At 47.8% G+C, this 15961-nt stretch overlaps 1 protein-coding gene across 3 annotated transcripts in view; it reads right to left on the bottom strand.

The window, feature by feature from the left end:
• The window catches only part of CD99L2 (CD99 molecule like 2), a 73622-nt gene that overhangs the window by 30344 nt on the left and 27317 nt on the right, over window positions 1-15961 (bottom strand). For all 3 annotated transcript variants that reach the window (XM_066581779.1, XM_066581780.1, XM_066581778.1), the window contains exons 2-5: window positions 10658-10717; window positions 8915-8959; window positions 1838-1921; window positions 1067-1126 (exon numbers count right to left, since the gene is read on the bottom strand). In XM_066581779.1, the coding sequence (XP_066437876.1) occupies window positions 1067-1126; window positions 1838-1921; window positions 8915-8959; window positions 10658-10717 (249 nt within the window). The remainder of the gene's footprint in view (window positions 1-1066; window positions 1127-1837; window positions 1922-8914; window positions 8960-10657; window positions 10718-15961) is intronic.

The following is a 15961-nucleotide window of genomic DNA, read 5'->3' as shown; positions in this document are numbered from 1 at the left end:
GGCGAGTACTGCCTCCTTTTGTCTCATTGTTTGTCCCTTTGTTGTGATGGTCATTTCACTCACGTAATGATGCGTTTACATGTAACGGTTATTGTTCAAACAAGCGAAAGGTAATCGTTTAGTCTAAACTGAGCCAACCACTGAATGCCGAACAAGAATCACCCGTTTCTCGCTCGTTCAATTTCTGCAGGCAGAATAATCATCGTTGGCTCATCTGCTTATTGTTTGGTTTAAGCAGTTGTTCAGGCTCTGCATTTGCTTATACAGGGACTCAAGACAGGCAAATGCATCGTTGGCTCGTTCAAATAGGCTGCGCGAGTGCGAATGTGTTAGTGGTGACATCAGCTTGCCTAAAAAGGACCATTCGGCTAGATTCACATCATTTAGAACAAATCACAGATAACTAGGGGTCCCTTCAATCAAATCACAGCCTGAAAATTACAAAAATGTAACCTTTATTAGATGCATTTGAAGCAAGTTCCACAGTTCAGGATAAATAAATGCAAGAAAAAAAAAAATTGGGGGAAGAAAGGCAGTACATACTGTCTGAAAGATGCAAACTCAAATCAGGAGGGTAAAAAACAATCCTCAGTGTCCGTATAGCATGATGGGACACAGTTGCTCATATACCAGGCGTTACTCATGGTTAGGAGAGATGAAAAATCATCAGGTGATCCAGTTCTATGAGCTGGGGAGCTAATAAAATGACATCTATTCCTGCACTGGTCCTATTAAACCTCTTACAATGGAGTAACCACCCTGAGAAGGACAACCCTGCTCTACAGTGACTGCCCCTATAATGTTCTCTAAAGCATCCCAACACAGTATCGTCAGTTAACAAAAAGGATAGCCAGCTCCCAACACGTTTCCTCACTTATTTATGGTTCATTCAGGGAATCCACAAGTATGGAATCAAAGTTGCCACGAGAATAGTTACCGACACCTATGATGGTCTGGGGTCAGCTATTGTGGCAGTTTGGGACTTTTACTGTTGTGGCACCCTAAGAAACCCCTTTAAAAAAGGATGCTTTATACGATACACTTATTTTTTTAATAATTTTAATACCTGTTTTTTTTGGTGGCTTAGCAGTCGATCCCCGTGGCTTCCTGGTTGGGTTAAATACATCTGGAAATGACAAAAATAGATTTTAAAATACATAGAAGAACCGGTTCCCAAAGCAAGTTTAGTGTGAATGTGCTGAAAAGGAGTTACACCCACTGATTCTTCACTTGTAGGCTGCTCTATCAAATGGGGGAAAAAGAAAAAAAAAAAAAAAAATTTTTTTAAAGGGCTCTATTCCTTGGTGTTAAATAAGGATTTCATATATGTTACATTTTTAGCATTCGGTACTCTGCGAAGTCCCGGTTTTGTATTTGCAGTCTACAGAGATCTCTGTAATATGTAGGATTACAACAAGCGCACAAATCAGAACACAAGTAAAATATTGGTACAGTTTTTTTCATGCTGCTGCAAACTTTGCTAAAAGTTTTGGGAACAAGCTCTACAAATCATGCTTATTTACCATTTACCCGTATTAGGTTAAGAGCCTCATGTGGCGCAGAGTGTTGGGGCAGCAGGTTGTGGGTTCAATCCCTGCATGGTTCAAGTATTCATGGATCCATGATTCAGGTAGCTGGTAGCCATGATGACTGGGGGAAGGCAAACCACCCCTCAAAAACAGTCTGCCAAGAAAATGTGACGTCACCCTAGGGATCAGTCATGGCTCTGTGCTTGCACCAGGGGGCTTTACATATGGGAGGTGTATAAGAGTATTAGAACTAATCAAGATAATTAAAACCTAATGCAAAGTTACAATCACACAGCTTTCAGAATTACCTGGCTTACTTGGACGTTTGGGAACGACTTTAGGCGGTTTTGTGGCATCAAAGTAGTCCGATAAGTCCAAATCGTCTGAAGGACCTGATGGAATACAAATCTTTTTCAATACACTGCAAGTGAAAAAGTCAAGATCTGTCCATAACTTATATAGGTCGCCCTTATCAGCTATTCTCCATCTGGGCAACAGGTCATTAAGACCACCTCCAAGTGAAAATTTAACAGATCTCGTAATGCACCACAAGTGGGTTATGGTACCGTACTGCATCTGCGGTCATGAAAACAGGACAATTACAGATGAAGCATGCGGAAGAGAAACCACTGTACAAGACAAGCGGCACTGGTCAGTAGACTGCCGGTTATATCTCACATACACAATTCCCCTAGAATGAGAGATTTTCAAGAACTAGAATACTGATGATCCATCCTCAGGATAGGTTGTCGATATCAGAGCAGTGGGAGTCCGACATAAGATACCCAAGTCTATTAAGGGTTTGCAGTGCCAGAGCTTGCACTGCTCTTTATATTGTGCACCAAGTGGCCCAAAATGGTACTGCAGCTTTTGCTCACTTACCTTAACACCATGCAAGTTTATGTCCTGGCTGGGGGGGGCACTTGTCACAACAGGACGTAAACTTACATCCTCTGGATGGCATGGGCCCTGAAGTCAGCCTGCACCATCCCGTAGTGGGAGCCGGCTATGACTGGTAGCTAGCCTCTCGCTGTAACAGCGGAGATCGATGAGCGCATGGATCCTGACTCTTACCCCCTTACGTGCCACGATGAATGTACATCACAGTATGTTAAGGGTTCACAGTGGGAGCGCACTCATCAGGGTTTGAGGAATTTGGCAATTATAACAGATAACATTCTGTTAGCAGACTGGCCACTTGAACGGCAGGCTGCACAACCAGAGAATAGTGCGGAGGTTTCATTTTACCGTTATGTTAAAAAAAAAAAAAATTATTAATATATATATATATATATATATATATATATATATATATATATATATATATAAAAATGGGATTGGAGTATGAAAGCAAATATGGAAGAAATCCAAAGGAATCTGCAGTCTGTGCTGCAAATCTGCAGACTCACACTGTTGCCTATGCTGTAGAGTATTAGATCAGCCGTCGGTGATGCAGCTCCCCTCTAAATCACAGCCGGCTGCAGAACACAGATGAATAGTCATGTGATGCAGGTGACCTATATAAAGCCCTACATGCTGGGTGTTGTAGTTCCTGCACATCTATACTGTTATGGCCTCTTGACAGAGCGGAGAGTTTCAAGATTGGTCAAGCAGCCAGTAGTCGATTCAGATCACTCATAAGTTAGAAGGATTGTGGCATTATCCCATCATAGGTGGTTATTTAATACAAGGCTCTTATATAGAGTGCGACTACAGGGACGAAGCACCGGGGACATTTACATGGTGACATTACTGGATGAATGGCCGATCCTGAATTTTGTCCCGTGTCAAGATAGGGAGTGAATTTCTTACCGAAAATTCCTTTTTCCCGAGTCATCCTGACGGCAGACATGGAGGTTGCACCTTGACCTCGTAGGGACAGGAAGCAAGAGACTTTAAAAGGCTCCTCCCGTCTCCCATTCACCAGTGTCTTCTAAATTACTTACATGGACATGTCGTGGTTAACCAAGGAAGATATTTATTTGCTCCGAAAAAAAAATAACATGGTTAGTTCCATTTGAACACAAACAAGAGGGTAGCTTACCCGGACATAACACAAGATAATATGCACAAATTTTCCGCATTAAAGGAAATGTCCAACATAGGAGCCTCTGGGCTACAGATTCGTGCCCGCATAAACGTTTATATAAACGTGTGAATTTTTGGGAGGGAAATACGTGCCGTCAGGATGACTCGGGAAAAAGGAATTTTCGGTAAGAAATTCACTCCCTTTTCCCAGCGTCATCCTGACGGCAGACATGGAGTATACCAAATTAACTCTTTAGGGAGGGACCACTGCCTGCAGGACCCTTCTCCCGAAAGAGAGAGATCGGAGGAGAGGTCCGCATTCGGCCTGTGATGTTTTGCGAATGTGTGCAGGTTGGACCATGTGGCTGCCTTACAGATTTGGTCCGGCGTCACCATAGCCCTCTCTGCCCAGGAGCAGGATACTGCCCTGGTAGAATGGGCCTTGAGTCCTTCCAGGATAGCGCTGTTGCAGGACGAGTAGGCCTGCTGGATGGTGGATTTTATCCGGTGGCTAATGGGTCTCCTAGAAGCCGCTCTTCCTCTGCCTGGCCCCTGAAATTGAACAAAAGACAGTCAGCCTTCCTAAAAGGATAATGTCTGCTCTGGGTAGCATAGAATGGCCTTCCTTGCATCCAGGCTATGGTAGTCTCTTTCCCTATCGTTTTGAGGATTTTGACAGAAGGATGGGAGAATAATTTCTTGCTGTCTGTGGAATTTTGAGGCTACCTTTGGAAGAAAAACGGGGGTCTGTTTTTTGTAGGACCCTATCGTCCTGGCTTAATAGGTAAGACGTCTTACAGGATAGGGCCTGGGGCTTGCTTACATGCCTTGCTGCTGTGATAGCTACCAGGAACACAGTTTTAAACGTGAGGAACCTAATCGGAATCTGATCGATAGGTTGAGGGGGTCTTTGCAGAGGCTTTGGAAAACTAGGTTCAGGTCCCATGGGGGAAGCTGTACTACAGCTAACTGACCTCATTCCTTCTGCCGCTTTCATGAACCTGCGGATCAGTCTATGATCCGCCAAAGGTTGGTCTAGAATGGCTGAGAGCGCTGCTACCTGTACTTCCAGGGTTCCTGCTCTCAGGTTTTTATCTGGAGGAAGTCCAAAATCTCCGCCACCAAAGTGTCAAGATTGGAGACCCCCAGCCCCCTCCAGGAGGAGAATTTTTTCCCCAATCTTATTATAAGTAGCTGAGGTTACAGGTTTTCGAACTGGCGTAGAGTTGCGATAACTCTGGAGGACAGACCTTGTCTTAGCGTCTGTTCCTCAATATCCACACTGCGAGGTTCAGTCTCTCTAGGTTGGAGCAAAGAACTGGGCCCTGCGCTAGAAGGTCCTTCCTGGATGGAAGGCAGATTGGCTCCGAGATGGCGAGCTTTAGGAGCACCGGAAACCATGCCCTTTTTCCCCCAGTGTTGGGTGATCAGGATCAGCGTGATGTTGCTCTGCTGGACCTTCTGAAGAACTCTCGGGATCAGGGGTATGGGGGAGGGGGAAGGCGTACGCCAGACTGAAGTCCCAACTATGGGAAAAAGCGTCTAACCCCTCGGACTTGTCCCTCGGATCTAGGGAAAAATAGGCGGGACATTCTGAATTTTTGCTGCTCGCAAACAGGTCCACCTGTGGACTGCCCCAGGTTTCTGTAATGAGACGAAATTCCTCGATTCAGAGACCATTCCCCGGGGTCTAGGCCTCTTTGACTTAGAAAGTCGGCTGTCAGGATCTGGGATCCCTTGAGATGGACCGCTGTCAGGGACTGTACCGTGGACTCGGCCCATCGGAGAATCGGGGCTGTTAATTTCAGTAGGTGAAAGTTTCTGGTACCTCCCTGGTGGTGAATAAGTGAAACGGCGGTCCCGTTATCCGGGAAGATCTTAACATGCTCCCAGATGGCCCTAAGCTCTCTGAAATTTGAGGTCTAGGCACGCAGTGTCGGACCCCATTTGCCCTGGAGCAAACGCTGCCCCACTTGCGCTCCCCAGCCAGGCTGGCTTGCGTTGGTGACTACGGAGATGAAGGGCTCTGTCACCCATGGGGACTCCGCCTCTAGGTTGCCAGTTAACCGCCACCAGCGGAGGGACCTTGTGACCGCTGATGACACGGGCGTTCTGCGGTCCAGAGAGGTTGTTGCCCCATCCCAGTTGCCCAGGGTGGCTCTCTGTAGCGTCCTTGAGTGAGCCTGGGCCCAAGGAATAATGCCGATACAGGAGGTCATGAGGCCCAGGAGCCTCGTTGCGTCCCTAATCGTTATTTGTTTCTTCTGGCCGCATTTCTGTGCTGCCAGACTAAGTTTTTCCTGCCTGGGTGGAGGCAAAGACAAGATCTGAGACACTGAGTCTATCTGTACCCCCAGGAGGTCTTTCGCGTCTCAGGGAGAAGACTAGATTTAGGGAAGTTAACTAACCACCCCAGTCTCTGAAACAGGGAGATGATTCGGCTGGTATCCTCCTTGAGGATCTTCGGCGAGGATGCCATTACTAGGAAATCGTCCAGGTATGGGACAATGTTAATGCCTGCCACGTGGAGATGCGCCACCATCTCTGCGCTATTCTAGAGAATATCCTGGGTGCCGTTGAAATTCCGAGGGGTAGGCACTGGAATTGAAAATGGTGTACACGGCTGCCAATCCTGATGGCAAACCGCAGGTACTTGTGATGTTCCGACAGGACTGGGACGTGGTAGTACGCGTCCTTTAGAATGACGGTACTCATAAAGTCCCCTCTTTTGATCAGAGTTACTGCAGACCTGATGGTTTCCATCTTAAACCTTTTGTAGGTAATCAACCTGTTCAGGCCCTTCAGATTAAGGATCATCCGAAACTGTCGTTCGGTTTTTTGATCAGAAATAGGGGTGGGTAGAACCCCAAGCCCTGTTCTACTGCGGGGACCTGGACTATCGCCCCCATCTGTAGCACCTTAGAAATTTCATTTCCAAAGATACCCTGCAGGGCGGGGGATTGCGTGGGGGCCGGGAAAGCTCAACAGTCTGCCCCCCCCCCTGGTACTCGCCTACAGGGGAAGGGGTTGTTTTTGTCTTACTCCTGCCTCCTTTGGGGTAGGACCAGCACCCCGTCTTTCCTTTGCCTCGGTATGGCTTGAAGGATGGCTGAGGTTTGTGGGGAAATCCCGTTTTTGCTTGGTCCGGGAAACTGTGGGTCCTGTCGGTAGCTCTTTTTAGGATCTCCTCCGAGTCCGCGCCAAAGATGTGCTGGCCATGAAACCGAGATGTTACACGGCCTTCCTTTGGAAGCCGTATCTGCTTTCCATGTTTTCAGCCAGACCGCCTGTTGCTGATCTAAGTAGAGGCATGCATCCCAGTAACGTATCTCTAGGGGCCTTCTGTTTAATCTGGTCATCGAGTTCCCCAATCAGAGGAACATCGACCTCGCCACAGAAGTCGCTGCGATATTGGACTTCAGCGTATAGGCCGTTGTTTGCCAGGCCCATTTCCATCAAGGCGTCAACCCTGTCCATCGGGTCTTTAAGATGAGAGGAGTCCTTGAATGGCAGGGCTGTCTTTTTGGCCATTATGGCCACCTGTGCCTGACGCCGCGCGCGGCCGCACCGGCATGCCTGGAGGAGAGAGGCATCTGAGCCCATGGCCCGCCGCTCTCCCTGGCTGAAACCACTGCGCCGAGCTGTGGCAGGGGAAGGAGGGGACCCAAGGACCTCTGGTCCGTCACTCCGACCGCTGCGGTGGTGAACCCCGGGCGGTCAGACCTGTGGTCCGCCGTGCTCCCGGACCGTGCGTAGATGCTCACGTCTTTCTCCACAAAGCGGAGTCTCTCTTTATATTCGCAGGACAAATAGAGGTGTTTGTTCGCGCAGCCCACTCATACGTGATTACTTCAGGGTATCATTAAACGGAAACACTGTGCGGTTCCTTGGTCTGAGCCCGCCGGACACGGTGTCCTGTACGGATCTTGGCTCGACCACATCCCCTTGTATCCCTGACTGCTTTGATCAGGTCAGCCAGGTCCCCAGATGAGAAATAGTACTTTATATTCTCATCCCTGGCGTCAGGGGGACGGTCAAAGAGTTCGCCATTTGACAAGTTGCCCAGGCATTGCTCAAACTCTGAGCTCATTAGCGGTATGTGGCTCGCCCTTTTAGCGGCCCTTCCTTCCGCTGAGCTGGGGGGAGACTGGAAATCGATGCCCGGACCTCCTCTCTAACCAGGGATCTAATATCTTCCCTGAATGCGCCTGTTTATCCGTAAGGATCCTGGAGGTACAATCGGGGCATAGCGCTCTTTATACGCTTTGTCCAGTTTTTTTTTTTTTTTTTTTTAAAGACACAGAGCGCCTTTTCTGTGTTTTTTCTTTAGGTCCTGTTTAGACCGAGTGGATTCACTGTCCTGCAGAATATACATGCATGCACATAAGGGAAAAACACACAATGCTGAATCCCTGAGCATAACATTCCTGCAACAAGTAACACTTACAGTTTGCAGGGCTTCCATCTCTGGTTCCTTTGTAGTCATGATGCAGAAACGCAGACAGAACCAGGTAGACAGATAAATCCTTCCCTGAAGGTGTGCTGTCAGTGGAAGCTTGTCGGGGGGGGTCTCTATTTTCAAATCTCCCGCTGTTCCGGGTCAGCTGACGGCGTCTGACGTCACCGCGTCACGCCGCATCATTGGCTCCGCCCCCCGACGCCGCGCGCGGCCGCGCCGGCATGCCTGGAGGAGAGAGGCATCTGAGCCCGTGGCCCGCCGCTCTCCCCGGCTGAAAAACAACTCCGAGCTGGAGGAGGAAGGAGGGGACTCAAGGACCTCTGGTCCGCCGCTCCGACTGCTGCGGTGGTGAATCCCGGGCGGTCAGACCCGTGGCCCGCCGTGCTCCCGGACCGCGCTGACTCTCCGGAGGGGAGATGAGAAGGGAAGCAGCCCTGTGGACCGTCAATCCCTCCAGTCAGCCTGCTTGGAAAAGGGTGAGGGGGGAAAACAGCCCTGTGGCCCGTTCCCCCAGCTGTCATCCTGCAGCTCCCTGGAGGGAGCTCCTCTTGCATGTCCCTGTAGGGACAGGAAGCACTGGTGAATGGGAGACGGGAGGAGCCTTTTAAAGTCTCTTGCTTCCTGTCCCTACGAGGTCAAGGTGCAACCTCCATGTCTGCCGTCAGGATGACGCTGGGAAAAATTTACTTATTTGTCATTGATCGCATCTTTAAAAGGAAGACATAATGGTCAGTAATGCATCTTCTCGTGTAAATAGGGATGAGCAACTGACAATAGTGGATAAGGAGTTCTCATTCACTTGAATCGCCGGGAGTAAGAGTCTCTTAAGTGAGTGGCTAATTGTCTTGCTATAAAGCTTAATAACCCATTAATTAAAGAACAAAATAAACATGCTTACCGAAGCCGGGAGGTGGACCTTTAGGCGGCTTTGTTGCAGGCTTAGCTATGGAAGAGAAAGAGAAAAAAAAAAGTTAGAGATTTTGCAGAGTCTCTGCATACAATGGCTGCTTGTGGTCCCTTTAGTTCAGGGCTACACATGTCCAATTCTCTTCATTACAAGCAGAGAACAGGGTGGTATCACAATAAGCCGACTGGTCAAAAAACAGCATTTACAAAAACCTACATCCCTGTAACTGTATATTTGTCAAGCTACAAGCCTATAATAAGATATTACACAGAGGGCGCCCCATAGTGTCAGGCCAAGAGGGGAGTCGCCTACAAAAATTAGTAAGTAGGCAATCCATTCTGGATGGTACCCAAAGCCACGTCTAGTGCTCAGGATTCTTAAAGGGGTTGTACGAGGATCACAGGCTATTCCCTATCCAAAAGTTAGGAGATAACTTGCAAAGACCCGCATTAATCTTGAGAACAGGGGGGCCCCATGTCCCCCTCTCTGCTTCTCCCTCCACAGGGACGTCACAATGAATGGAGTGCTTGCTGAGCATGTGCGGCCACCTCTTCATTTATTTCAATGGGGCTGATGGAAATACCCAAAGAACTTGTATTCCGCCATCTCCAGCAGTCTTATTGAGTGACCTTGCACGACCAGCGCTCCCAATCAGTCTCCTCCTAATTGTGGAGGTGTATTAACCCCACAATAAGGATAGGGGATGAAAGACCCCCATTCTCAGGATCACTGGGGGTCTCATTAGCGAGATCACCACCAATTAGCAAGTCATCCCCTATCCTCTGGATGGGAGATAACCTATGACCTTGGCACTACCCCTTCAATATACAGTACAACATCTTAAAAAAGGCTGATTCTTGAGAAATCACACAAGTACATGAGTACAGGGGAGGAGTCGCCCCCATGTACGTATGTTCCACCCAAGAGGGTGCTGTGTGGTTGCAATGCATACTTGGACTTCTACCGGCATGTAATTACAGCGGTCCAGGGGGATCGCCAGAGCAGCTCCACGACCCCTTCAGAATACAAGTAGTAACTAAATGGAATTGCACCCGGGCAAACAAGATGGATGCATTGTGCATATGTGCCAATTAACGTCTCATTGATTAGTGTCCTATAGCACTCTCCAATTTAGGCCGGTCTCACACGGGACAAGTTGGATTTCCCTCAAGCACTGCTACATCTTTCCTGAGCACCGGTGTCCAGAACTGCACACAGTATTCCATGTGAGGCCTGACAAGTATCTTATATAGTGGAAGAATAATGTTCTCGCCACTATACCTCTTTGAATGCACCCCAAACCTTTTTGCTTTTGCAGCAGCTGACTGGCATTGATTGCTCCAGTTCAATCTACAGTCCACTAGTACACATGGGTGGATGCCATACAGTGGCGCCTGTTACCCATAGGGTTTCATTTAGTATTTTTTATTTTCTTTAGTAGATTTCATTTTAGACCAGCATAGTCTACTATGCCATTACATAACTTTTTTGCTGATGTATACCCCACAGACAGCCAAAAAGGACACTTTCAGCCTCTGTTGAGTAATGGAGCCGCTATCCTGGTGTGCGCACTAAGCAGACATGACAGTGTGCTGTAAACAAGCTCTTACTTGGTATCATTCATCCTCCTGTCCAGATTGTTTCCAGCCCAATATCAGAAGGATTATGGCTTTAAAACATGTAATATTGGCATATCTCTTCCTACATTTTTTAGTCTACTGATGAAACACTTACGTTTCTGAGTTGGGACATCATCGAAAGCATCTTCCAGACTGAAGTCATCTTGTCCTAAAGCTAAGATACAATGAAAAATGCCCGTTAATAAAATATAAAGTACCTGATTCTTCAAGTAGTAAGCATTTCAAAAATTACTACCAAAAAGCACACTGCAAGAACAGGTACTACAAGCGCCCTGGGCTTACCATAAATGCTCAAGAGTACAGCACCGCTCAAGCCCCTGCGCTATGAACAATTACCTAAAATAAAGCTATACCCCCCCCCCCCTCAAATTCTCCGCTGTCCACACTTCAGGACATGCCAGAGTTGTATTCTCAAGATCAGTGGGGGTCCACAGTAGTCGAACCCCCACCAGTCAGAAAGTTCTCCCCTAACCTACGGATAACCTGCTGGGTTGGAAGATCCCATAGACGTAAAGTAACATTGAGCAGAACTCATGCAGTGGTGATGCTACCGCAAACCATGTCAGTGTGCCGCCGCTGCAGTCTTTACCACATCCAGAGTGAAGTACCTACTAGATTTAGGTATGTACTAGCTTGTTACCCGCGACTTCGTCCACGTGGAATTTGTATATTTTTTTCTAATCTGCGCTTTGCTGTATAGCTCTGAGAGACGCGTGACGGTCAGCATCTAGGGTTCGGTGGACCAGAGGTTGTTCCAATGTATCTAGCTCTGAGAGACTCAGGACGTCATCATCTAGGGTTCGACGGACCCGAGGTTGCTCCAATATATCTCTAGCTCTGAGAGACGTCTGTCGGTCATCATCTAGGGTTCGGTGGACCAGAGGTTGTTCCAATGTATCTAGCTCTGAGAGACGTCTGACGGTCAGCATCTAGGGTTCGGTGGACCAGAGGTTGTTCCAATGTATCTAGCTCTGAGAGACTCAGGACGTCATCATCTAGGGTTCGACGGACCCGAGGTTGCTCCAATATATCTCTAGCTCTGAGAGACGTCTGATGGTCAGCATCTAGGGTTTGGCGCACCTGAGGTTGTTCCAATGTATCTAGCTCTGAGAGACGTCTGACGGTCAGCATCTAGGGTTCGGTGGACCAGAGGTTGTTCCAATGTATCTAGCTCTGAGAGACTCAGGACGTCATCATCTAGGGTTCGACGGACCCGAGGTTGCTCCAATATATCTCTAGCTCTGAGGGACGTCTGACAGTCAGCATCTAGGGTTCACCAGACCTGAGACTGCTGACGCTCACAATATAAAGTCCGACGGGCCTGAGACTGCTCCGGGGTCTCTACTGCTCAAAGAGCAGCTTGTCTTTCTGCTTCTTGATGCCTTCTTGCCTCAGCCTGGTCAGCAGATTCTTGGGCTCTGCTAGGGCTACATGATAGATCTGACTTGCATGGCATATTACAAGACCAAAAAATGAATAGGAAATACGATCATCCAAAGAAAACCATTTCTTACACAGCTAATTAAAATAAAAGCTGCGCTAGGATTGGTTGCTAGGGGCAACGCAGATTTTTTTTTTAGAATCTCAATCCAGACTAATGTGTCTTTCGTTTAAGTTTTAATCTCGGGCAACGTCAGCTGCCAGCTTAATAATCACATACGAGCGGCAACGATGTCTGCCCGTTTGGGGAGGCCTATCTTATGATGTGCACCCACTTCCCCTCCGCTGCGGCATCACCAAATAAATCTGCCTTGTCTCGCTCCCTAGAGAACGCTATAAATGTCCGTGATAAAACGGAGCCCATGTCCTTCCTGGGGTGCAAGCCATCTCCTTTAGCTGTGAAAAAAAAAAAAAGGTACCAAACAGACCGTTTCCTTCGCATTTACAATGTTAATATGTGTGGGGCGCTTCACTCTGGATGTGGAGGCTGATATAGGGAGGAGGACAGGGCAATGGATGTGACTGCAGTGAGCTGTACTATAGTTATATCCTGGCACAGGGGAGGGTCTAGTATTCTAGCAGTGCTATCCATGAAAATGAGAGGGGGGGGGGGGGGGGCAGTATTCTAGCAGTGCTATCCTTGCTAATGGGAGGGGTTGGGGGGTATTCTAGCAGTGCTATCCTTGCTAATGGGAGGGGTTGGGGGGGTATTCTAGCAGTGCTATCCTTGTATATGGGAGGGGTTGGGGGGAGTATTCTAGCAGTGCTATCCTTGCATATGGGAGGGGTTGGGGGATTCTAGCAGTGCTATCCTTGCATATGGGAGGGGTTGGGGGGTATTCTAGCAGTGCTATCCTTGCATATGGGAGGGGTTGGGGGGAGTATTCTAGCAGTGCTATCCTTGCATATGGGAGGGGTTGGGGGAGTATTCTAGCAGTGCTATCCTTGCATATGGGAGGGGTTGGGGGGGAGTATTCTAGCAGTGCTATCCTTGCATATGGGAGGGGTCGGGGGGAGTATTCTAGCAGTGCTATCCTTGTATATGGGAGGGGTTGGGGGGAGTATTCTAGCAGTGCTATCCTTGTATATGGGAGGGGGTAGGGGCAGTAGTCTAGCAGTGCTATCCTTGCATATGGGGGGGGGGTGAAGGGGAGCAGTATTTTAGCAGTGCTATCCCTGTATATGGGAGGGGGACGGGCAGTATTCTAGCAATGCTATCCTTGAAAATGGGAAGGGGGTGAAGGGGAGCAGTATTCTAGCAGTGCTATCCCTGTATATGGGAGGGGGGTGAAGGGAGCAGTATTCTAGCAGTGCTATCCCTGTATATGGGAGGGGGGTGAAGGGGAGCAGTATTCTAGCAGTGCTATCCCTGTATATGGGAGGGGGGTGAAAGGGGAGCAGTATTCTAGCAGTGCTGTCCCTGTATATGGGAGGGGGGTGAAGGGGAGCAGTATTCTAGCAGTGCTATCCCTGTATATGGGAGGGGGGTGAAGGGGAGCAGTATTCTAGCAGTGCTATCCCTGTATATGGGAGGGGGGTGAAGGGGAGCAGTATTCTAGCAGTGCTATCCCTGTATATGGGAGGGGGGTGAAGGGGAGCAGTATTCTAGCAGTGCTATCCCTGTATATGGGAGGGGGGTGAAGGGGAGCAGTATTCTAGCAGTGCTGTCCCTGTATATGGGAGGGGGCAGTATTCTAGCAGTGCTATCCCTGTATATGGGAGGAGGACAGGCAGTATTCTAGCAATGCTATCCTTGAAAATGGGAGGGGGGGGGGCAGTATTCTAGCAGTGTTATTCTTTTATATGGGAGGGGGGGGGGCAGTATTCTAGCAGCGCCATCCTTGTATATAGGGGGTAAAGGGGAGCAGTATTCTAGCAGTGCTATCCCTGTATATGGGAGGGAGCAGTATTCTAGCAGTGCCATCCTTGTATATGGGGAGGGGGAAGAGTATTCTAGTAGTTATGGTCTTGATTAAACTGCTAAATAAATTGGAACGAGCATGCAACCAGCGGTCAAGTAGTGATCATATATTGTTCAACTATTCAGTGTAAATGCAGACCAAGTGGTTAGTTTGGGGAGTCTATTGGTTCAGGACCAAACCACTAGCCAACCCTTCTGTCTCTTCTTTCTAGTCGACAAATGGTTCCAACGCCCGTTTTTGTCAAAAATGATCTTACCAGACGAACAATGATTTTTCTGGTCAGCATGAAAGATCCAATCAGCAACAATCCTTCGGTCGCTGCACACATTTACACCTTACAATCATGGAATCCACTCAATCATGCTAAGCAAAAAAGGTTCCAAGTATTTCTAACAATCATAAAAGATAATTAAATTTGCTGACGAGAAGTTTTATTTGACTACTAAGTTTCCACTTTTTTTTTTTTTTTAAGTCTGGAGCACTTCATTAACCCCTCAAATGTCTACTATAAATGGTGCTGGTATTCTTGAGGCAGTTTGTATTTCATCCTTCCATAGTCGAGTTACCCTGAAACCAGCGCAAGAGTACAGAAATCACAAGTGCCCAACTATAGTCAATGAAAAACAGTTTCACTGCGAAACAAGACGGACATGGGAGGTAATAAGGAACCTGAAGGTGCACACACACACACACACACACACACACACACACACACACACTACAGAACATTCCCATCATCATACTCCTAGAGCTTCTTGTATACTAGGGCGACTGTACATCTCGGGCTCAATTTGATGAAAACGGATGATTTCACCCAAAACAAATTGCCAAAATTTCAGCCACTGAATGATTATTTTAGTCGGACGATGGTCATTGTCTGCTGAAGAGCTTGGCCATGGGTGAAATCTTGTCCAGTAGTCCGATGAAAGATCTTTCATTCAAAGAAACGTTCCCCAAAAGCTCTCACCGTTGCCCCTGAACACGGGCCAGCATGAACTATGGCGGCCAATCTAGACTAAAAGGTGTTCGGCTGTCCCCGCTCACCAGCCGATCAATTGTTCAATTCGCAATCTACATTTAATGCATATGGCCAGCTTTAGTCTTGTAATCAGCTGATATTAATAGGATTATCAGAGTCTTCCAGGCCCGTTATAATGTGTACAACAGACACCCACACACCGAATTCCAAGAGAGGAGTCAGCCGGCGTGATGAAAACCTCATTGTACCGACTGAGCCAACGCATTGATGGAATCCTTTTTCTCAATTTAGCTGCAGTACAACATAAAGTAGCCGTTCTAATCACCATTGATGGGAATTGTAGGAGGCCAACCTTTCTACATCAATAGATGTAGTGTCACAATAAGGTAATTAATATGGGGGACTATACCAGGTCCGCAGGTTTTGGCTTCATATTCTAGATCCGGATAGTTAAAAAGTAAAACGTTTCTGCCAATAATGAAACTTACCTTCCCAATTTGTGCAGAAACCAAATAGAGGGCCAGCCATTCTGGACTTAACCAATAGATCTGACAATACTGGAGTGTAGGTTGGGGTGGTGGTAGAGGCACACACCGAATAACTATGTATAAATAGGTCGGGGTACAATGGAGAGATCTCTCCCATCATCTACATATTTATACCCAGGACTGTGACCAACAAGGTATCGCCATCTACGTCTACAGGAAAGAAGGTTTCTACACCAACAGAAGAGGGGCCCGGATGCCTTTCTTGAGCAACATAACAATTAAAGGGGTTGTCCTGCGAAAGCAAGTGGGGTTATACACTTCTGTATGGCCATATTAATGCACTTTGTAATGTACATCGTGCATTAATTATGAGCCATACAGAAGTTATTCACTTACCTGTTCCGTTGCTAGCGTCCCCGTCTCCATGGTGCCGTCTAATCTTCAGCGTCTAATCTCCCGATTAGACGCGCTTGCGCAGTCCGGTCTTCTCCCTTCTGAATGGGGCCGCTCGTGCCGGAGAGCTGCTCCTCGTAGCTCCGCCCCGTCATGTGTGCCGATTCCAGCCAATA

The sequence above is a fragment of the Eleutherodactylus coqui genome, chromosome 10 (assembly GCF_035609145.1).
Source record: "Eleutherodactylus coqui strain aEleCoq1 chromosome 10, aEleCoq1.hap1, whole genome shotgun sequence".
Classification (NCBI taxonomy): Eukaryota; Metazoa; Chordata; class Amphibia; order Anura; family Eleutherodactylidae; genus Eleutherodactylus; species Eleutherodactylus coqui.
The sequence above is the reverse complement of the archived record's forward strand: the minus strand, read 5'-3'. Positions and strand labels throughout refer to the sequence as shown.